Raw genomic sequence first — 23,482 nt, 5'->3', positions numbered from 1 at the left:
AACTCATTTTCCATAATTAATATGTGATATTAGAAGAAAAAACACTATTTTTTCACACAAATCAAAGTTTTGTTTATTATCTGTTGGCTATAAATTAATTAAATTCCAATCATTTTTTACGATGGAATAAATCGTTTTATTTACAAGATTAGTGTTTGCGCTAAAAAGTTTATTTGAATAATATATTGCTATTTTTTTTTTTTTCACTTTTTTAATGCTAAACGAATTGTTTGGAGGCAGGCGTCGTTAGTGTTATTTAAATTTATAATTTGTACATATTTTTATATATTTTTATATATGCCAAAGCAGAGCTAAAATTAAATTGCTTTCGTGGAAATAAAACCGCAACTTTGTAAGTCAAATGCGAAGACCAAGTTTTGGGTGTTATTTTTAGCACATTTTCAACTTTGGCATGCTAATTTTAACTGGTTCTTAAAATAATTTGCGTAAATTGAAGACGCGACGCCTTTCGGATGAAAGTGATAAAAATTAATGCACACAGTGTGATCTGGCATACCCTGTGAATATAACAAGAAGAAGGTATATGCAGTTGAGCAACTGATTGAAGAAGCATTCAACTTGGATTTGTAAAATATATAATAAATATATTTTATTTGTATATCAAATATACATATTCAAATACTACACATTTTTATGAATTTTTATCACTTTTGCAATATAAGGAAAAATATATAAAAGACACCAAAAAATACTTGAAAATGTGCTGACAAATTGACAAACCTTAAGTTATTTGAAAAAAAAGAAAAAATGTATATATTCAAATAAAATAAAAGTAGAAAGATAAAAGCAGATAGCTTCGTGGAGGCACGCATAAATTTGCGACTGTAATTTGGTTGTCAGAAATAAATGGCACCTATTTCAATTCAGCTCAATTCAGCCGCTGTGCAGGTGTCCAGGGACTTCCCCGGGTGTCACAAACGGCAGGCGAGGCAAAAACTGACATTATTTAGATTAATGAACAGAACACAATTTTTCTGGCAAATTCACTTGTCAAAATGCGTTTACAGTGCTTGAAAAAAAGTTTCTACTATGACTGACTGACTGAATGACCGAATGAATGAATGAATGAGTGAGTGAGTGAGTGAGTGAGGGAGTGGCTGTGCCACTGTCTGCGAACTGAAAATAGGGAATGAGCGGGGGTGACGGGATGAGCATCTCATGTCATATGTCGAGAACAATGTAAAAATTGCACAATTTGAAACAAATTAAATATTAATTAGCATGGCGTGTGCATTAAACGTAATTAATGTTTTTCCTTTACGCCTTAGGCGTTAATAATAAATGAGCATGTGCTTTTATACTTTTATTATAGAGTCAAGTGTTGATTGCCCCCGGTCAGCAACAGAAGCCGCTTTGCTCTGTGAATAAGCTTATTTGCAAATTAATAGCGAAAATTATTAATCAAACATTGAAAACTTTATTAAATATTATATAAATAAAGTTGCGGTTTTTTTCTTTTTCAAAGTAATCAAATATATTAATTTTGGTCTTCATTATATATTAATTTTGGTCTTTATTGAATAGTGTAATATAATAAAATATACAATGCATTTTTTTTTTAATTTTTTCTAATTAATATTTTGTAATTTCTTCACATATATATTCTTTATATGTATTCAATTAAATATTAACATTACTTTTATTAATTGTCCGATAATATGACTAGATTAATATTGCGTTAATATAATATTTAATAGAGCTTCAACTCCATATAATTATAGTATTCGATTATTTCATTGTACAATATGAACATAAATATTCTAGCATGCCATGAAAATGCTTCGATTTTCGAATGCAACAAAATCACACAAAACTAATTTGCTTTCGAACAAATTTTATGTAAGAGTACACACACACACACAAGTAAAATTTTTATAAAAACGTAGAAAATTGACGCTTTGAAGAACGAAAACTAGATTTAGACGCAGAGACTGAAATTTCATCGTGGATTCGTAAAAACAAATATTTTCGTTAAATTCTTTCGGAAAACAATTTAGCCTTGACATTTGTTTCGCAGAGACGGCTTTGAATCGAGACGATTGTTCTTCATTGTACTATTGGTATTTGTTTCGACAACAACTAGAAACTAGGGCCCTAAATTTATAAAAACAAAAAAAGTAAACACATACATACATTATTTTTCATCCCTTAAGGATTCCTGTATTTAAAAGTAATTGGAGTAAATAATGCCGAGACCATCAGGTAAATCAAGAAGTGAAATCAATAAATTAAGATTCTTTTTTATTTTTTTTAATTTCATTTATTTTTTATTCACTTCTAGGACCCGGACCAGCGGCTTACACATTGCCGAGCACCTTTGGCTATGAGAATTGCGATGCGCGCATGCGTCGCGGTCCACAATATTCGTTTGGACGCAAGCCAGCCTTGCCGGCATTCAATCGATCGGGTCCCGGCCCGGCGGAATATCGAATCGGTCAAATTACGCGTTTTGGGAATGCGAAGGGTCTTGAGTTCTCTATGCTTCAACGGGGACAGCTAAACAAACCCAACTCGGTGCGCTTCGACTAGCTTGACGCGAATCGAGATGGAATATACTACTGGGGGAATGAAATAGTTTCTTCACGTGAGACACTCGTAGACCTTATTCTTAACAATCATTTTGTCGCCCCTGGTATAAGTCATATATATAGGTAGTTCTCGGATTAAGTAGATTATATAGTGCTTTCCCTTTATTGAAGATTCAACCAATTTCATTCATTAGCAATTCAAATGGCGGCCATGGCTAAGGCGACAAACGTTTCGGGCCTGGTCAGCAGTCGGTAGTCGGTAGTGTCGAGGAATAGAAATGCCACTTGGCAATTTAAAAGGTTTAGAGTGCACTTGAGCTGTTTGGCTTTGTGTCTGGGCCATAATGAAGCCGCCATCGGCATTAAGTTGCCAAGCTCTTAAGTAACTTACTTTGGCCATGTCTGACTGACTGACTGACTGGCTGACTGACTGACTGACTGATCTGTGCTGTGGTTCTAAGCAAAAGCCTGTTATTTTCATGCTTCTTGTAATAATCACACAGTAAACAGACAGCAGGAGCAGACGGTCCGACTCGGCTAGTGGCAGTGGCAGGGGCAGTGTTAGGGGCAGGAGGGGCAGCAGGAGCAGCCTTTGGTCGTGAGAACGCAACTGAAAGCAAAGAAAGGGCCTCGACAAACTGCCTCATGGCGACGCCGCACATTGTTGCTGCCGCTGCAGCCGCCGCCGCCGCCGCAAGTTGTAATTGCAACGTCAACGTAAATGCATAGCACGAGAGCTGCACAAGAATTTCACGGATGTGCGATGTGCGATGTGCGTGCATTTTGCAGATGGCCTCGTTGGACGCCTGGACACTGCGGATTGGATTGGGTTTGAAAACTGACCAGTGCTGGACATCACGTACGCAAACACTAACATGTTTACACATCCATGCACTGGACGAAAATTTAATAGTTGATTTGAGAAAAAAAAAAATGTGTTTGTGACTTATGAAATAATATTTTGACAAGAGCCTCCTAATCAAAGCTTGATAATTGTGTAAAACCCAGATTTGCATGAAAAAATAAAACTATATACCAAAACAATTAATAATTGAGGTTTGAATATGATTGGATGAAAGATCTTTTAATTGCAGATGAATAAAAAAAAACTGTATATTGATAAATGAAATTTTAATACAAAAAATAAAAAAAAAAAAATAAAAATAAATAAATAAAAAATTAATAAAAAGTTTGAATATATATACTCCTAAAAATCCTAAAAAAGGATATTTTTAAAAACTGAAAAAAAAAAAATTAAATAAAGACTGTTTGTTAAATAAATATATTCAGTGTAAATAATAAAATTTCAATAACAATTAATTATTTAAATATATTTACACATATCAAAATGAACAAAAATTGTCTAGATATAATAAATGAGACTTTATGAATATGAAATACCAAATATGTATTTGTAAATTAAAATAATTATAAAAAAATTAAATATGTATACAAGAATAACAATAATTAAATAAAATAATTATACAAAAATATTTATAAATATACGTAAACAGATAACTGCATATATAGCACCGTTTTTTGTACAAAAAAAAGTTAAATAAATCTAATCAACTCTCATTTTAAAATTTGTCAACTATTTATATATCATTAAATTTAGCCTCGATAAAACGAATTCGAGCCAAATAAGTTTATACACATAAATTTTTTACAGTGCACACGTTTGATTGCATTCTCGCTGAACTTGGACAGGCAGCTTCCTCCTGCAGAGGCTGCTGGCCGAGTGAGGAGCGGCGAGCGGTGGGAGAGGAGAGACGAGCCAAGCAGAAGAACCTGAAGATTTATCTGCGCGCGTTTATTTTAATGTTACGTTCTGGCATCTTGTGCCTTGCGCCTTGGCCTGTTCTGTTTGAGTTTTTGGTTGGGTTAAGCAGCCGCTTTCAATGCATTCATTGCCCACTGTCTTTGTCTTTATGGCTGCTGCTGCTGCTGCTGCTGCTGCTGCTGCTGTTGGTGCTGCGGCGGCAACATCATCATCATCCTGACTGCTTTGGTACGTGGTACGTTGACCGCTTGGAATGTTGATTCATCTGCTGGCAGCAACTTCTTTTATGACTCCACTTGCTCTTTATGTCAATCAGCAGCAGCAGCAGCAGCAGCAGCAGCAGCAGCAGCATTTCTGCTCCTCATCGTTTATGGGCCATCAGTGCATGGATGCTGGCTCCTGCTCCTGCTCTGTCTCTGGCTGCATTTGGATGTGCTCTTAACTATTTATAGTGCATATCGCTTTCCTATTCTATTCTTAACTTGTTAGATGCGCAATTTGCTGGCCCTTGCGCCATAATGGGGCAAATTACCTTTAAGTGCTGCTGTTGCTGTTGCGGCTGCTGCTGCTGCCCATCGTCAGAGTTAACATGGCATTTATAATGCGTTCTTCGTTATTTTTAGCACGATCTTGCGGCCAGACTTGGCATTACATGATCTCTATGCCATGTTAATTGTATGTTGCGATTGCCCCAAAGGGCGCATCGAGCTCGAGTTGTTGGGTAATTGTAAATGGGCATAGTTAAGTGGCATAGAATTTAATTGCATATTTAAATGGCGGCCAAAGTTCGACTCAGCCAGGCTTAGTCCACCCGCTGCGTATACTTAATATGCCACACATCAACTTCATCAAATGGACTTGGGGGAGGGGCGGCCACAATCAATGAAACAGCCTCAAATATAGTGCTTATATTATTTATGTTTTCGCCGGCTAATTTGACAGCCGCTGGCGATTGATTGAAGCAAAAAGGGTTATAACAGAGCCCAAATCAAAGGCACGCAATGCCCATCGACCTCACACGTAATTAATTTTTTGTTGTTGCTTGTAATTACCTTATGGATGGGAAACAGCTGCCTTATTTACTATTAATAGACTGTGACATTTGTTGCTGCCATTGCTGCTGCTGTTTCAGTTGCTGCTGTCATGTAAATCGAATTCCTTAGCTGAGCTTAGCCTCCCCGACTGACCCTCAGCGCACGTGACTCGCCTCGCTGATTGGCCCCGAATACTTATAATGCGCACTTTTTTTTTCGACACCCGCAAATTTCGCTTTCAGCTAGTTTAGGCACAAATTTCATTTGCCACTGCGAATATTTGCGCGTTTAATTTACCATAAAAAACCCTCAAAATAAAAATTATATTTAAACAGAGTATCATATAAGTGTGCTTCCCTTTTTTTTTTTGTGACACATTAAATTAAATACAAATTGTACTTTAAGTGACCCAATTTGTTTAGTATCATATATTTCATTTGCGTAAAATCAGCCTAAGCCAACAAATCTCATTTCAGCTACAGTTTCCGTCCCACATTCACCTGCCGAGGCGGCAGCCCAACTGTAAGCTTCATAAATAAACGAGAAAACTCTCAACTTTCAACCGAAAGACAAAAATTTAACGGGCATACGAAAAAGGCAACAAATCCAAAAATAATTTCATCTTCCTGCTGCTGCTGCTGCTTGAAGAAAAAGTAGAGCAATGCCCGACGAAAAAAACAAAAAACTCGTCACGTATAAGACACCAACAACAGCAACAGCAACAACAACAGCAACAACAACTGTAATAAAAGTGCATTCACATTTTGAAAGTAAAGCGAGCGAACTTGTAATGCTTTGCTCAATGCTGGGTCTTGGCCAAAATTGAAGCCAGCCCAGTCCTTAAAGATGCGAATCGTATCTGCGTTGGCTGCGCGGCTTAAAGCTGTTATCGTATCTGTAACACGCTAAGCCCACCAAGAAGATATTTATGTGCTCCGCATCGCTTTAGAGACGTGCTGCCAACAGAATTTCCTCAACACTCAATTACAACATTATGCGATTTGGGGTCCCCGACTCGGATCCGTAATGCCAATGTCTGAACCGCAAACCCCAGCGGTTATCATTCGCCTGCTCTCTCTCTCTCTCTCTCTTTCTCTCTCTCTGGACTGGCTGTCGTCTGGCGTCTGTCATCAGGTGAAAGGCAAACAAAATGTCAATTTGTATTGCCAGTTGTGTCCCTTTTTGTGTGCCTGTTTGTCTACCTTATTATTCATACGCATATTACACATTCAGATTTAATGCCCCCTGGCCTCAGTCGTTTGTCGTCACTCGTCACTCGTGAGTCGTTAGTCTTCAGTCGGTGTCCTTTTTGTGTCAATAAACATTTACATGTTTATCTAATTTGTGCGGATTTCTGCGCTGGCCCTTCTTAAAGCCAAAGAAAGTTAAAGTTTTGCACTTAAATTGCAGAAGATGCAAAGATGAATAAAGCATATGTAGGCCACACACACAGAGAGGGAGAGGAAGAGGGAGAGAGAGAGAACATACCCTACTTTGAGTTCGGCTGGCAGTCAAGGCGAACCCATAAAATTATATGAATTTCACTTGAAGAGCAGCTACGAAGCATCGTGGCCCAAACGAGTTGATGACCAAGCCACAAAAATTTAAGTAAAGTTGTAAATCGAACACCAAAACCGAGTCATCAACCAAAAAAGAGACTTAAAAAAAAAAAACTTCCCAAAATGCGACCAATGCCAATTGGACAACTTTGTTGTTGCTGCAGCTGTCACTGCAATGTTATAGCCACACAATTGCTGTTATTTCCGTATGCAAAAATGTTCAGTTTTGTTGCCTCTGTGACAGAGGCGACAAACCAAATAATTCAAACAAATGCACATATAGGGTGCTCCCGATCGATATGAATTCATTTTAATACTGCCAACAGCTGCTGCTCCTGCTCTGCAACGGCTCGACACGTGAGTAGAAATATTTGCGATAGGCCAGCTCATTTATTTTATAGCCATAGTGAATGAGTCAGTGAATTTGCTTTTACAGCCATTATTCCAATTGCATTGCATAAATATTGAAGTTAATATGGAGCAAGTGGTTTGCTCTAGATGGAAAATTGCACATATTGTGACTCAGAAAGAACACTTTGCTCTTTCATAACATTAGTGAAATACCTACTTTTAAGAGAATTTATGGAATGGGAGTATTCTATAAACATGTAATACAATTTTAAAATACTTGAAATATATTTTAATAATTTTAATTTAATTTTAATAAATTAAAATTATTAAAATAATTTTTTTTTTTTGTAATTAAAAGTCCATAAAACCCCATCAACAATTTTTTTTCTACGAATAATTAAACAATTTTAGTCGTTCCACTTGAATAAATATGTATATAATTTAGAAAACTTAAAGCAATTTTATGCACACATTTAAAAAAATACTTTAAAAATGTAAGCAATTTATTCTATTAAATATACTAATATTTTATAAATATATAAATTTCTGTAACTGTAACTGTGTAACTATAGTCTATTATTGTAATCCTCTCAAAACTGACATTTTATGCTTATATTTTAAAAATTATTCTCTACTTAAGTTTACTCTACTTTCAGCTTGGCTGCACTGCTCGCTCTTTTGAGCAGGCTTTGTCATCTCATATTTTTCAAAATCTCCCTCATTTCTAATATGATACAATTTTTACTTTTAGAACCATTTACATTTTTCGACAATAAATAATATTTAACACTCTTGAAACGCAGCACAAAACTCCAAGTCTGAACTTGAGTTTAATTTTAACATAAATCCGGCTGTTGATTTAAGTATGAACAAAAAAATAAAATAAAAATTCCATTCATATGCTGATTAGACACTAAAATAATAATTATAATTGCATTACGTATTATTAGCTTTAAATTATGAGTTGTTATAATTTATAAGAGGATTATTTGAAGATTAGAAAAAATCTAGAAAAAATGTGAGTTATTAAAAAGTCAATATAAGTTGAAAAGCGGTAACAAATACACTGTAAGGAATGAGCATAAAATAAATAAATTAAGAAATTCTTAAATTCTTAAACTAATATAAATATTTACTTGCAGAGCAGAGACAAGAAATTAAATGGACTAAAATTAATATTTACTAGCAGAGCAAAGTCAGGAAAGTGAATTTATTTCCAGTGCTTACGTCAAAGATCGTACAAATGACTCAAGCGAATAAATCTCTTTCAGGTCTTACGTCAAAGATTTTTGGTTACGCATTCCATTTACGGCTCTATTTAGCCCTGCGTAGCCATAAATATCTCAAGATTTCGGCAAACATTGAACCGTCCGACTGCAGTCTTATCATTGTCTATCTGACTTGTGTTTTTCTCTTTGTGTATCTGCGGAGTCGAGCGACTGCTCGCCTCTCGTCTCCATGGGCTGGCACGTTCTCCTCCACTTGACATTTGCTGAAATTGTTTGCTGTGCATTTTGACGCTCAACATCTCGTAGACAGTTTATGGCAGTTGGCAAACGCCTTTCAGAATTTGCGCTTATTTGACACAATGGCTGATGTGAGCTCGGTTCCCCCACTCCCAACCCTTAACCACTGCCCCGCTCTCCTCCCCCACCCACCGTAAAATGCAAATTGTGCGCCAGCCCAAACTCTAGGAGTTGGGGGTGCGAAAAGGTCTTTGTTTACGATATAACAACTTCTCCTCTTTTTATATTTCTGTGTGTGTGTGTGTGTGTGTGTATGTGTGTACTCGGGTTGTCTTGTTATGAATTTCGTTTCCAGCAGATACTTACAGCACGTTTGTGCCACTTGGCTTTGGGGGCGCCGTCATGGCAACAATTTCTAGGCAAAATCAAACAAGCCACAAAATGTTCATGTTTCCCAACTGTTGGAAAGTTTTTGGCTGCACTTTCTGATTGTCCTGTGCATTCAATTGAGGTCAAATTCGACTGGGGAATACCAAACGGTTGGCAAGTTCTATCTGCCCTGCACAATGCCTATAAATCAACTTTTCATGTAAACTAAGAGCTTAAGAAATATGTTTCCATAAACTAGTTATACATTGATAAACCTTTCTGTTTGTTGATCAACTGCTTTGCCTCCTCGCCTGTGTCTCTTAACAATATGTTTTCGGCTCTTTCGCTCGATCAGTTAACAGCTGTTCATTGGCCTTTTATCATGATATTTCGCACAGTCACCAGTGGCTGCGTCGACGTCGACGTCGGCGTCAAGTTCAACCTGAACATCGATTAACGAAAACTCACGCCTTAGCATCGATTTGACGTTTAGCTTAATGGCCAAGCATAAATTGTCAAAATTGTGTGTGGAAAAAAAGAGAAAAAAAAAACAACAAATATTGCCCATAAAATGGAGCCCAAACAGGCGAATCGTTCTCAGAGCTACTCCAAACACTTGGACTGACCATAAAATTAAAGGTATTATTAACGTTGCTGTTGTTGTTGTTGCTGTTGTTGTTGGTGTGTGATTAATGCTGGCAATAAATGCGAAAAACCCAATACAACAAAAGCAAATGAAACAAAATACGCACAGATGAGTCAAAGGCAAATGAAAACCGAGGCTGGCTAACAGCTCAATTCGCATCGATCTATATACATATATGTATATCATTCATATATGTATAATTGAGGCCGCAACGTGCAAAATCATGTATGCATTTTAGAGTTTCGCATTTCGAATTTCTAAAAACAATTTAATTAAAATTACACGTACGTGTCGAAGGCTGCTGCGGCTGCCCAATAGGGCTGAAATGAATTTTCATGGTTTTTTGTTTTGCCTACATATACATATATCCATATATATATATATATATATTTTATTTTTCGTTATCATAATTGTTATTGGCCTTTTGTTTGCCTGTCTGTGCTCAGGTGCGCCGGCAATGCTGACTAACTAAGCGAGGCGCCGCTAAGTCGCGTAATTAGTTAGTTGCGCAATTTGCCCACATTTGGTCAATCAGTCAGTCAGTCAGGCAGTCAGACAGACAGACAGCTATTTAGCTGTTCTAGCGCACAGGTGATCTAAGCCGACCTAGCCTGACAGAATTGACAAATTTCAAGTCATTGGCCAAAAATAAACACATCATTTGTTTTCGACTATGGCCAAACACACATCCACAAATCCACTCATCCATTCATTCATGCATTTATTCATTTGTTTATTGAAGCTGATGTTTTCGTATAATTTGTTCATTTTAATTTTTTCGCCTGTTCTTACTTTGATAATAAGCTGGTCAGCTGCAAAAACTCGTTCTGCCCAAAAAGATAAACAAAGCAGTGAGAGAGAGACAGAGAGAGAGTGAAGCGCACCTGACTGCAACTGACTCTTGAAAAACATAATAATAAAGAACTTTAGAGGCAAATGCAACCGACTGTGCAATGCTCGCTCAAGATTTTGAGAGCAGACCTAGGCCATATATACTTCTATTCCTCCTTCACGCACATGTCTATTCCCTGCTGCTAAATCTGTACTTAAACATAATCCATATGAATATTAATATCGTTAATGTAATCTAAGCTCTCTTTCATTCCACTCAATCACCTACAGATTCTTTCTCTTTGCTTTATAAACGATCAATACCCATACAATTTTTGCATCTCTTTAGAAATAAATACCCATCTGTGTACGATTATCGATTCTGAAGACTGAATATAAAAGTTAATATAGAGTTCATTTCCAGCTTGATCGGAATATAATCTTAACTTTTCACTAATTCCACTCAAACGCCTACAGACACTCAGACTCTCTCTCTCTCTCGGCTCTACAAGCATCAGTTCCATGCTCAACTACATCAGCTCCTTCACCAATATCTTTCGAAATCTGTATTTAAACAGAATCAATATAAATACCCATCTGAAAGGCCATTTGTGTTAATGTCGCATTTCTGTTGAAATTCGCAATGTTTGAACGCGCTGATCAGGGGCTCAGGTTGATTTTCTCTGCATTGTCGTCAATGGGGCCACCAAGATGCGTCAGCACAAGTATTCAATATGTGACCGGAAATGCGGCAAAGTTCCCCAAGCAACAACAGCACTAGCGAATTCCCAAGATAGCGGAGAAAAAGGTGCGTCAATGATTGGAGAGCCCAGCAAATAATGAGCAGATTTACTTAAGCATTTAGTCATAAAAACAAAAATCACTTTTCAAACCAGACCTCGCCAATTTCGACAATTCTCTGTAACAGTGACTAACAAAAATACGCCAAAGGTTAAAGGCAATTTGTTCCAGTTGACTTTTAACACATTGTAAAATTAACTAAAATTACTCAGTAATATTGACTGTTGTAAAAATAATAAAATATGTATAAATATTTGTATGGCATTGAAAATAAATTTATAACAAATAATTATAATTCACTGAAAACTTCGTAGCAAAAAGCCATAAGCAAACATGGTAAACACAAGTAGGGTTCACTATATTCGAAAAAAAAAACTAGAATTTATGATCAGCAAATCTGCTTGGCAATATTCTACTAAATTTGAATGCCACACGGCAAACCGGGAGACGAAATTCGATATGAAATTGTGCATTGGGCACATATTCTGGACAGAGTTCAGTTATTTCTTTTTATCTTTTATTTATATATAATATATATATTTTTTTTAGTTCTTTTGGCAACATCATCGAGTTGTTTATTTGGTTTTCATTAAAAGTTTTGCATTTTTGTGGACAGTTGTGACGTTTGTCACTGTTCAGTCAGTCAGTCAACAAGTTTTTCATATATATGTATATATTTTTATTCATTCTTTTGCCCAGCGAACAAATATGAAAGCATTTTTGAAAAGCTGCACCCAGAGGGAAAATTTGTATAAAGTACTCCCATAGCCAAATATGCTATATAAATGATGGCGTGATGGAAGGTAACTTATGATGACGTTTGCTTGATGATATGGAGTTTTAGTTTGGTTAGTTAGTCTTTTTAGCTAATTTTTTTATTTTTTTAATTAAAATAAAACATAACAAAATAAATGAAAAATAAGTAAAATATTTAACTATATTTATATATATGTATATTTTATTTTTTTGTAATTTATTTAGAAGTTGTAAATAATATGTATTATTAAAGCTAATTAATAGACGAAAGCGCTGGATGCGAAGGTGTTAAGGCCTTTGGCTTGGGAGTTCCCTCTGTTTGTGATATATAAGCATTATAAATCTAAATTTTAAATTGCCAATGAAATTTCATCATGTTTTGCTGCAGTCATTAATAATGTACAGAGTATCTTAATGCCTTTTAAATTCCATATCAATATTTAATACAAATATCAACATATTATTTTTAATATTTTTCAGACTTACCTCAAGCTGGGAGTAGTCAAAAAAAATATTTTTTTTTTTAATGTATCGTTGCGTGGCAAAATTTATTAAATTTATTTTTGCTGATTTTTGCTCAAAACTGTTTTTGACGTTTCCCAAATGATTTCCTGGTGAATCGACATACGGTGAATTAAACAATTTATTATTTATAATCGAATTTAATGCATTTAACGATTTAATTATTTAATGTTTTCACGTTTGAGGCTGTACGAAAATTGTATTTGTTTTCTTGCTGCTCACATGCTGTTACATTATATTTTGTATATATGTGTGTGCATATGTGTTTGTATATCTACTTAATTATGCATTTAATTATAAACATATTTTTGCACGCGCAATTTAACAAATTTTGAGTTGAAATCTTGCAAAATTTTGCTACAATTTTATGAGAGTGTGTGTGTGTGTTTATATATATATATATGCGGGCGTATTGTTGTTTTCTTGCAATTGCTGACTGAGATAACAATGCGAGCTGAGGTAGCAAGGCGTGGCGAGGGCGTTGCACATAAGCAAACGTCTTCAATTTAATTAAAGCAAAACAAGTCGGAATGCGACAGAAGCGAGTATGTGAAGCGGTAATACCCTGTAAGTTGAACTTGATGTCAGCTTTGATGTGGGTTGGGTAGTGATATATCATATAAGTTCTGACATGCTTAAACCATTTTTGGCTGAACTAGTTAGATTTCATTCAATACCAGAAAGCCTTAAAATATTTTAAAGCTAGCCCAAAAAATATTTCTAATGCAAAAGAAAATATTCCTTGTTAAAAAATTGTTGTTTTAAATCAGGAATGCTCAAAGAAAATTATATATGTATGTATATAGTTTATCTATTATTATGTGTTAAATATAATTTTGTAGTAACCCAATAGGAATATGGATTAGTATTATAATTAATTATCGATATTTTACTATAGATTTATCAACACTCAATTAAAATGCCATCAAGAGAGGAAAATTTAATTCGAAAGGCAAAGCAAAGGCGAGAGCAGGAGAGTTCAGTAAATAATTAAGATCAAATTGAAATGATAGTATAGTATATCGTTTATATTATATTACAAACATCGTATATATACAATCATTTAATGTACACTAATATTTATACATTTTCTAATTGCCAGTCATTCATAAATTAATTGAGCTCTCATATAAATTTGCAATCCAATCGATTGGCCATGCCATGGGCCATAGGGTATGGAAGTATTGCAAATATTTAGGTGGCCATTGGGCATGCAGGCCGTGTATCTGACAGATACTTTTCACAACTAAGTACTACGCGGCAACAGTTGACGCGAATTCACAATGCGAGCGCAAAGCGAAATATTTGCGTTTGCGTTTTCATTCATAAAGTGCAAAAAACAAAATTAAAAAAAAAAGAAAAAGAAAAAAAAAAAAAACATTTCTGTGCGCCTCACTAATGTCGACTCTGCACCAGTTTAAATGGGTCCACGTGCCGGACTTTTGGGCCAGCTTTGTTGAGGTGGGGATTGGCTCCCAGCTCTCTATGTGTGTGTTTGTGTGTGTGTGCGGTAATGAGCGCCGTTAAAATGCGTTAAATGATTTTTCTTTGCCTTTTTATATTTTTCATTTCGTTTTTTTTTTTCCTCTGTTTTGTTTTGCACCTTTTTAGCTTCTTTTGTGCTTGGTTCGCTTTGCTATTTTTGCAGCTACTCGCCAATTTTTGTCTTTCTTTCTTTTTTTTCTTTCATATTTGCCTATGAATGAAGTTTATTTATTGTGGGTAACGGCTATTTGCTTGGCATTCGTGTTGCTTTGATTTTTCGCTTGCTTTACTGCTGCCGCCTCGTCTTCGTCTTCGTCTCCGTCTCCGTCTTCTTCTTCTTCGTGTCGAAGTCGAAACGCATTTTTGCTTTTTGGTACGCAGGAAGTTTTATGACCCGGCACACAGCAGACGTCACAAAAATTTGCAAGCCAATTTTGGCTCCGACTCTGGCTCTGGCTCTGACTCTGGCCACTGGCCAACAAATTGTTGTTGCTGTGTTGACGGCAAGTGAGGCGGAAAAGCGGCTACAATCAAAGCACTCAAGAGCAGTCAACATCTTAACGAAAAATGTGTCTACCTTTGTAGCTTTCGAGCTAAAAACAAAAGTGCGAATCGAGCTTAGCCAGAAAATGTTCTTATGAACGAAAACTTTTGGCTTTTTGGCCGGCATTGGGAATTGTTTGCTTCAGTTGATTGGGCAGAGATTGAAGCTTCATTTAAGCTTTAATTTCAACGAAATTTAATTATACTTCAGTTAAATTGATCACGCTCTGATTATAATGAAATTAAGCATAAAATGTATAAAAAATAATTGAAGATAATTCAGATAGAGCCACAGAAACTGTAGAGCTGAAGAAAACAGCTGCAGAAATTTTAGACTAATATAATTGTTATATATATATGTTTGTTATATCGTCATTTTAATCCAGTTCCCTGCAGTTTTTTTGTTGGCAACTAACTCTAAGCCGAAATTAATATAAAGAATTTCGCTTTAATTCTTTCGCATTTCTATCTCGCTTCTAATCACATTCCCAGCTTAAGCGCAGTTCTCCCTATACATGTGTATCAAACAATAGAACTCTTCAACTTCACTTCTCTATCCACTTATATCTGCCCTATATATAGTATAAGCTAGCATATCACACGCTCTCGCTCTGCGCGCTATCTCTTTCTCCATGGAACACGTGAAAGATATTTAAATACTCTGTATAAGTATCACATAAAATATAACGCAGCCCGTTACTCGGCCAAGCATTTCGTTTAATCTCACGTAACAGAAATAATTATAAAGAGCCGCATACATAAATACATCGTTCCACATCGTTCTAAAAAAAAAAAAACGAAGCCAAACCAGCCACAGCGAATTATCTAAAACTCCATCCCACTTAACCTTGAACTTAACCATTAGCGCGAAAAATCAACTTCATAATTTACAAAGAAAACAGAAAAGAAAAAAAAAAAGCAGCTGACCGAGTTGCCTATCAATAACAAGGTGCGAAATTTCATAATGCTTTCAAGCTGCGAATCTATTGAGGAATTGAGTAATCAGAGAACCTTCAACCCATATCCGATTCTTGGCACATTTCTTTGATCAAACACAGTTTCGATTGAGCTATGAGGCTATGAGATACCTCGTAAATTATTATTATTTGTATCAAAAAAAAATATAGCGAATATATCTATTTTAACTTTACATTCCTTACATTGGGAATCTGAAAAAAAAAACTGAATCTCTTGAATCTCTTGTAAGGCTTGAAACTTAAAAATAATGAAATTTGCTAGAAAATACTATATATATAAATTGATCTGACAGCACTAGGGTCATGAATGAGTATTCGGTCCATTACGTTCTTAATTTTTATTTCTTTTCTATTTTCATATTATTTAAAAAAATATAGCGTATACTAGTTCCTAGCGTATTAATTAGTTAAATTAAATTTAAACTCAAGAAATCGATATATAACTTACTTATGACTAAATAAACTCCTTTCTTGTTTACTAACAAACTTTATGTGAGTTTTCAAAGTTTCCTGCAGCAGCTGTAGGCCAACTCATGGATAAGACGTCTCTAAGATAGGAGAGCTCATTTTATGGGCAGAGGGTATACAAACACAAATATATCAATGTCATAGGTATAAAATTTCTAAAATACTTTAAACTTAGACGACTTCATCTATATAAACTCAAATGTATCGATTTAATGGATTTGAAGTTTCTAAGCTCCTCTATATTTAGGCTAGTTAATGTTATGAGTGCAAACACAATGTATCAATGTAATGTGGCAGCTATTGTATACAAATACAAGCTGAAATTAACACGCCTGTTATCAAATAATAAAAAAAAGTAGCAACAAAAACTATACAAGCCATGGCTAAAAGGCGGAGACAGCGACGGAGACACGCGCGGCGTTGGCGGCTTCGTGTGTCAATTTGGCATGATATTTGCTGTTGCTAATGTTGTTGCTGTTCTTGCAATGCCAACAATGCCATTAAGCTCAAAGTTTTATTATCTGTACAAACGGCCTACATGACAAAAAAAAAAAAAAACAAAAAAAAAATAGAAGCAACAAACTGAGATTTGTGACAAGTAGCAATGAACCTTGTAAGGTCTCGGCTGCTGTACGTACATCTGGGTGCACATAATAGATCTCATAAATTTTTAATATATTTCATAGACTTGCTGACAGTTTGCCATTAGAGGCCGGCAGTCAACAAACCCATCAATTTATTTCTCAAATTTTAGATAATAATTGCAGAGACACTCGTTAAGTTTCAAGTGCTTCTCAAGTGTGTCAAATGCGAGAAAAGAAAACAAATCAAAAAAATAAATAAAATATTAATTTGAAGTGTATATCATGGAAATTGTTATTTGTTCAGTGACCCCTCAAACATAAATTTTCGATTGCTACATTAAATATTATATTATATTATAAAAATATTATACATAAATAATTTTTTAAGCAATTGTTAAATATTTAAATATTTTATTCAACTAACTGCCAGTAATATCTCATATCAAAATACTTCAATTATGACTTGCTGTCAGTTTTAAGTTAATTGCAAATTATCTCCATAATTAATTTAAAAGCACGATCACTTCACGATCAATCTATGCATGTATTCTATTATAATTCTAGCTAGTAAATATTGCTACATTTTTATTGCGAATTGTTAGAAATATGGAAGACAAGAATATAAGAAATAAAATAGTAATAATTATGATACATTTTTATTTGAATTCATAAAAAAAAAAAACTAAAATAAAAAAAAAAAATAAATTATTTTTTTAGTTAGAAGTCAGATCAAAAATTATTAAGAAAAATATATCAACATATTTTTCAAATATTACTTTAATATGTATTTTACTGAATGAAATTACAATATTCTAGAAATTGTTGTTTTACTATTTTTTTAATTTTGTAAAATTTTATTTACATATTTTCTGAATGAAAGTAAAATGATTTTTAATAAAGACTATTTTATTTTTGTCAGTCCACTTTTTCAATGTTAAATTTTAACTAATCCGTTTTGCTATACTTTTTTTGAATTTGTGCTGTATGAAAATCATTTCTTCTTTAAGCTAATTTGAAGTTCAAGTTCTCTATGCATGATCTAAATTAAATATATAAAATGCAGCCTTTGGTCTATGCATTTTATATGTTGTGTATATATGTTTTACACACACCTGTACTTATGGCATGTACTATTTATTATTTAGCCCTCTATCCATCGCCCTTATCTGTGCAGCACCCTAAAAATTTATTGTTCAATAATTTCACTCTTGGCAACCGAAATCAACAATAAACAACTTAGCATTAGTTTTGTAGCTGTTCATGTCGTCGCTGTCGTCGTTGTTGTTGTTGTTGTTATTGTTGCAATGCATAATATCAGTCGTGCTGTTTGTTGTTACTAACACACACACTTGGACAGACAGACACAACATGAGCTCACACACACACACACACACATACACTCTCCTATGGGGGCAACAAAATATTTCGCGCTTTTTCGTATGTGGCGCGCAATGGGCTAAAATATTTTCTGATTAACGTACTTAGTTGTTGTTGTTGTTATTACTATTACTGCTCGTTGTTGCTGCTGCTGTTGCTACTGGTCGTTGGTTTGCTCATTGGCTTCAACACGTTTCTTTGCGTTTTCTTTAGCGTTTTGTTGTTTGTATTTTTTTTTTTTTTTTTAGTGCTTTTCCAATTTCTTATTCACTTCATGTCTGCACAACGCGCTTCAACACTCAAACACGCACAGAAACACATTTAATACACACGCTCAGTGGTATCAACTTAGCGAGTACGCACTGTGGCTAAGCTTTTGATTTTGATTTTGATTTTTCAACCGCGCCGCCAACGTTGAGCGCTCGAAATCTCGTTACTAACTAAAATAAACGACGCGAGGCGCGCAACCAAACTGAATACAGCAGCAGCAGCAACAACAATAGCAACAACAACAGTTAAAATAAAATCAACGTTGTCGCAGCGACGTCGGCGTCAGGCGCTTGATTATGTGTGCGTGTGTGTATGTTGTCGGTAACTAAAACAGACACTACTCACACTCATTTACACACACACACGCAGAGTTAGTAAGCGCGCTCTCAGCCACACACGCTCACATACATACACATGCATAACTTCACAAGAGCGCGACTTTGGCTCGAGCGCAAGTTCAAGTCGCAATGTTAGCTTGAGCCGGCTGCGATGCCAGCAACTGCAGAGTCAGACAGAGAGAGAGAGAGAGAGAGTGAGCGTGTATGAAGAGAGCACGCCAAAGAGAGTATTCGCATTTTTGTGCAATGTTTGTAACAGTGAATATCGAATGAGAATGGCAACTGGGAACATATGTAAATTAATTCTTGCTTAAAAATGGTTTTGTTTTCAGACTTTTAGCTATTATGAAAATATATTTCATTGTTAATTACTGCACTTGAATTCTGAGTGCTCTTCGGTGACAGGCACCAAGCACAGTTGCTGTGCATTGCTTAATGTTTGAGCGTTTGCTTGCGAAATGCTGTGTACAATTTACTCATACATATTGTAGTAATATGCGTATTTACTATGTTAGAGCATGTTCAGTTCGGTGTTTCGCTGTTGATCGACAAGTTCGAAGCGAACTTCAAGCGCTGCTCACGTCAAGCCGGCTGTTAGGTGAGTGCTGTGCCACTTGTTGTTGTTACTAAAAACAAAAGCAGAATTGGCAATGTTGCTGACTGCGCTGGCAACATGTTGCTTCCGCTCTGTGTCCGCAACATACATATATTCGTTCAATTTACATTTTTTCTCAGTCTGGTGCGTTTCGCGGATTTTCGTAAATATTTCGCTGTTGCTTTTGAGAATTAAAAATTCCATTTTCCTTTGCTGTGCCTGTGCCATTGTCAAAGCGTCTGCCATTATGCATATTTAAAGTGTGCGCCGTGTTGTTGTTGTGTCTGTGTCTCTCTTGCAACTTTGTTGTTTTGTTACCTAGCGGCCTCTGCTGCTGTTGCTGTTGCTGTTGATGACGTCTAATTTTTAACCGAACTCGTTTGCTTACTCACACACGAAATTATGTCAGGAATGTTGGAAGGCGGCGACGGCTGTTGTCTCACGCTGTTGTTGTTGTTGCTGATGTTGTCGCTGTTGTTGTTGTGCTGCGTTGAAAGTCGGTGTTTAATTCTGTGAGAGCAAAAGCCGGTTAGCTTATTTTTGGTTGCCCGGACGCGTGCCAAAGCCGAATTCTTTGTTGTTGCTTCTCTCATTGCTGCCGCTACCGCTGTTGTTGTTGTGGTTGTTGTTGCAAGCTATAAGCTGCGCACTTTAAATATTGCATTTACGTAAGAGGACGCAACACCTTGATTAATTGAAACTAAGTTCGATTTTTATCATTTTTATTTCGAATTCTGAAAAAAGAAATCACGCGATTGGAGTTTTTTGAACTCCCGTCTCTTAAGCCATTGACATTTGCCTGAAGCATTCATTTTTCTTTTCTTCTGTTCATTTCTGTTTCAACTGCACTTTTTAATTGAGTTTCTGCGAGCTCAGCGTGCTTGTTTTTTTTAACTGACTAAACATGTCATTAGCACGGAATCGAAGGCTAAGCAATATGTCAACCAAAGCAGTAATATTTTATTCGCTGCAGTCCCAAAGCAGAGCTCGTCCAATCTTTCAGCCACGCGACTTCGTAAATTTCAGCGGAATTGACAAATTTGTAACAAGAAAATGCAACTTAATTAATTTTTTTTTTTTCAACAAAAGGTCAGTGCTTGCTAAAGACACTCAATACCTATGTTACCATATTTTTGACTGAGTTAAAAAAGTGCTTTACATATGAAATGTGAGCAGGGCGCAGACAGAACTACAAAAAAGCGACGGCATGTAAATTGGCTACAATAAATTATGCACCCAAGCTTAAAATATAATGAGATAAAATTATAATATGGGAAATTTATTTTATTTCAGATAGACCAATTAATAGTGATTGTCTTTTGGGGAATTTTACTTCAATATGTTATTCCATACATACCATATCTAATTTAATTTACATACCTTCCAGATACAGCTACGCCTTTCTTCAAAGAGAAAACCCCTTTGAATAGATTTCAACAAATTTGTGTCTACATGTCATATCATGTCTACATTCATATCTATTATTTACTCATCTCCCATCTGACGGTGACATATGCCAACCTGACTGGCTGCGCCTGCCTGAACGTGAAATATGAGTAGACATTGAGAGATGTGCAGTGCAGCAAGCCAAATGTCAATCAGCAGTCAAACCGCGACTGTTCAATAAAACTCCAATTTCCGATTTGCGAAAAGAAAATGATGGGAGAGAAAAATGATAATAAATTGAAGCAAGTTCTTCAAACAAAAACAAGAATCAATTGGAAGCCCAGCAAAGCGCACAAAATTCAATTCCAATATTGAAATCAGATGCCGAGGCCAGCAATGGATTAGAGGCGAATTCGAAACCAAACTAAGGTAGTTGTAGCCATAGTGCGAGATGCGACGATAGAGACAAACTAGAACCGCTAACAAAGCTGTTGCTGTTGCTTTGAAACCCAAATCCTAACCGCAGAGCCAACAGACAGACTGACTAACTGTCGCTAACAGCCAATGGAATGTTGGCGCAGCGGCAAGTCGAGTATTTTTCATACATTTTGCTACAGAATAGAAAAAAAGTGAATTCAATGTCAACAAAAAGGCGGAAGACAGTTAGGGTAAAATAATATGATTTGGTTTTTCATTTTTGCCAATGCATTGCATAATACAATTATGAGTAGTATGTCAATGAGGGGCTTATGTATATTAAATTATAAATATAAATATTAGAAAAATTATTATTGAAATAATGTAAAATTATATTATAGAAATTTGTTTTATATAGAAATGTATTATATATATTCAGTCACGTATTTATTTCATATATATTCCACCATTCCATTGTACAAACACATAATTCTGAGACCTAGGCCTTATTGACAAATGTTAACTTCTTCTGTTAACCAACAGTAAGCTATCATAGTTATGTAAGTTAACAGTATAATAATACCTAACTAATAAAAATATGTTAACTAAAAGTAACTTAACATAACTATGTTGGCTCAATGCTAACTAACATATTTAACTCAGTCACTCATTTCTGTTCGCCAGCAACAGTCTCCCTCCCTAGCTTATGCAACGATATTTTTGATAGTGTGAATAAAATATAGATGAAACAAATTTTGCAAAATATATTATGTTATTTTAAAGTAAAGTTAAACCTAATTTACCTTCCTAGCCCTGGAAAAACAATTTGCTCAAGCATCAACCTGTTCTACTTACCATAACTTAGCATCTGATTTGACTCTGAGCTTTCCCCATTTTCTCAATGCAAATATTTCATTACATTTCATTTGGTAAATTGCATTTCATGCACAATTTAGCTTCTTCATCGAGCGAAATCCGTTCAATCAACTGGCCAATGTCAATGCCAATGCCAATGCCAATGCTGATGCTGATGCTGATGCCAATTCCAATTCAAATAAGCCTCTTAGCCAATGTCAACTGCAACATTTTATCGCATTGCAGCGTATTTTTGCCGGCTTTGACTGCTGTTTGAATTAAATTCCAGTTGAAATTGTAAATTCGATGGAAAACCCCCAATGGGCGCATTGAATTATTTGATTTGATTTATTGAAATATATATATTTAAACATTTAGATTTTTAAATTTTGATTTGTGTTTGTACATAAAGTCGAGAGATTTAATAAACTTTGGTATGTCGTATTGTAGTGAACAAAGCGTAAACTTGCAATTGTATTATTTAACTAAGGGTAATAACAATAGTAATGTAATAATATTATGCATATTTTCATTATGTTTAGCTATAGTTTTGATAAGATTTTATTGATGAAGCTTCAACAGATATTCGGACAAACGGTGGGTAATTTATGGGACTTAAATCAAAATGTATGTCAATATATATATTTTTTTAAAGTGTATTATCAAAAAATAAAAAGCTTCAGTGGATGTGCAACATAAACTATACGAAGTTTTAGTTTTTTATTCTTATGTAAATAATTATCGGTTGCATTAATTAACTTTTGGAGTAATCATAAATATTTCGATCACTTCGGACTGTTAAATCGCTTTAAGACTTCGTCTTGGGTGCGGGGCAAGGGCAAAAGTAAAACGAATTCCTTGCCGCTTAAGAGTTGAGCTGCTATGTCAGTTATCCTTACTATGGCTGCGATGCCATGCGAATCCTTGCGGTCGCACGTGACTTTGTGTGTATCTCGGCGGTGCGCAGCGTAATGCCAAAGATATCCTCGTGATAGCGATTCTCGTCCTGTGTGTGTGTTTGCAAAAGAAATCAAATGTAGTATAGAGTTAGAGGGCTCTCAATAGAAGTGTAAAGCTCATCATATTTGTGGCTGTCAAGAGAGCCAAGCAAACAAAATGCCAAAAGCAAACTAAGTGCGAAGAAAAAACTATCGAGAACAAGGAACCACTAGCTGATACCCTGGAATGCAATTTTTGTCTTGCAATTTTTCTTTCATATAAGTTTATCAAACTAAATATGCTAAAAATATTTTTCATATAATTATAATCAAAATAATTTTATAAATCAATATACATATGTATATATATTTTTTAATTTATTAAGGTTTTTTTTTAGCTCCAAAATTAATGTATTAATAATTTTTATAGTAACAAAAAAAAGTAACTAAAATAACAATAAAAATAAAATTATTTTTTTCTGTCTTTATTTTTATTTTTTTAATTTAATAACTAACGCATCTACCCCACTCGCAGTGCAAACAGCGTATGAAGCAGCAAAGCAGCTGTAACTGTCAACAAAC

The 23,482-nt window shown here is 35.1% G+C and overlaps 3 protein-coding genes across 6 annotated transcripts in view; 1 reads left to right on the top strand and 2 right to left on the bottom strand.

Moving 5' to 3' along the window:
- The window catches only part of LOC108649889 (uncharacterized), a 42,247-nt gene extending 23,678 nt beyond the window's left edge, over nt 1–18,569 (bottom strand). Inside the window, exons 1-2 of one of the 2 annotated variants that reach the window (XM_030383306.2) lie at nt 18,206–18,569; nt 12,632–12,756 (exon numbers count right to left, since the gene is read on the bottom strand). The gene's annotated coding sequence lies outside the window, so the exon portion shown is untranslated. The remainder of the gene's footprint in view (nt 1–12,631; nt 12,757–18,205) is intronic. The other variant, XM_030383307.2, reaches the window with a different exon arrangement.
- On the top strand, nt 1,833–3,582 carry LOC115562234 (protein CIMAP1D). Its single transcript, XM_030383316.2, has 2 exons — nt 1,833–2,223; nt 2,303–3,582. The coding sequence occupies exons 1-2, from the start codon at nt 2,208–2,210 to the stop codon at nt 2,548–2,550; spliced, it is 264 nt and encodes an 87-aa protein (XP_030239176.1). The 5' UTR covers nt 1,833–2,207; the 3' UTR covers nt 2,551–3,582.
- A 3,736-nt stretch (nt 18,570–22,305) lies between the features above and the next one.
- Nucleotides 22,306–23,482, bottom strand: part of Nos (Nitric oxide synthase) — a 47,531-nt gene continuing 46,354 nt past the window's right edge. For all 3 annotated transcript variants that reach the window (XM_030383303.2, XM_030383304.2, XM_030383302.2), the window contains exon 19: nt 22,306–22,968. In XM_030383303.2, coding sequence (XP_030239163.1) covers nt 22,861–22,968 — 108 coding nt within the window. In that variant the 3' untranslated portion in view covers nt 22,306–22,860. The remainder of the gene's footprint in view (nt 22,969–23,482) is intronic.

Source organism: Drosophila navojoa, chromosome 3 (assembly GCF_054131105.1).
Source record: "Drosophila navojoa isolate 15081-1374.11 chromosome 3, UAZ_NAV_1.0, whole genome shotgun sequence".
Lineage (NCBI taxonomy): Eukaryota > Metazoa > Arthropoda > Insecta > Diptera > Drosophilidae > Drosophila > Drosophila navojoa.
The sequence above is the reverse complement of the archived record's forward strand: the minus strand, read 5'-3'. Positions and strand labels throughout refer to the sequence as shown.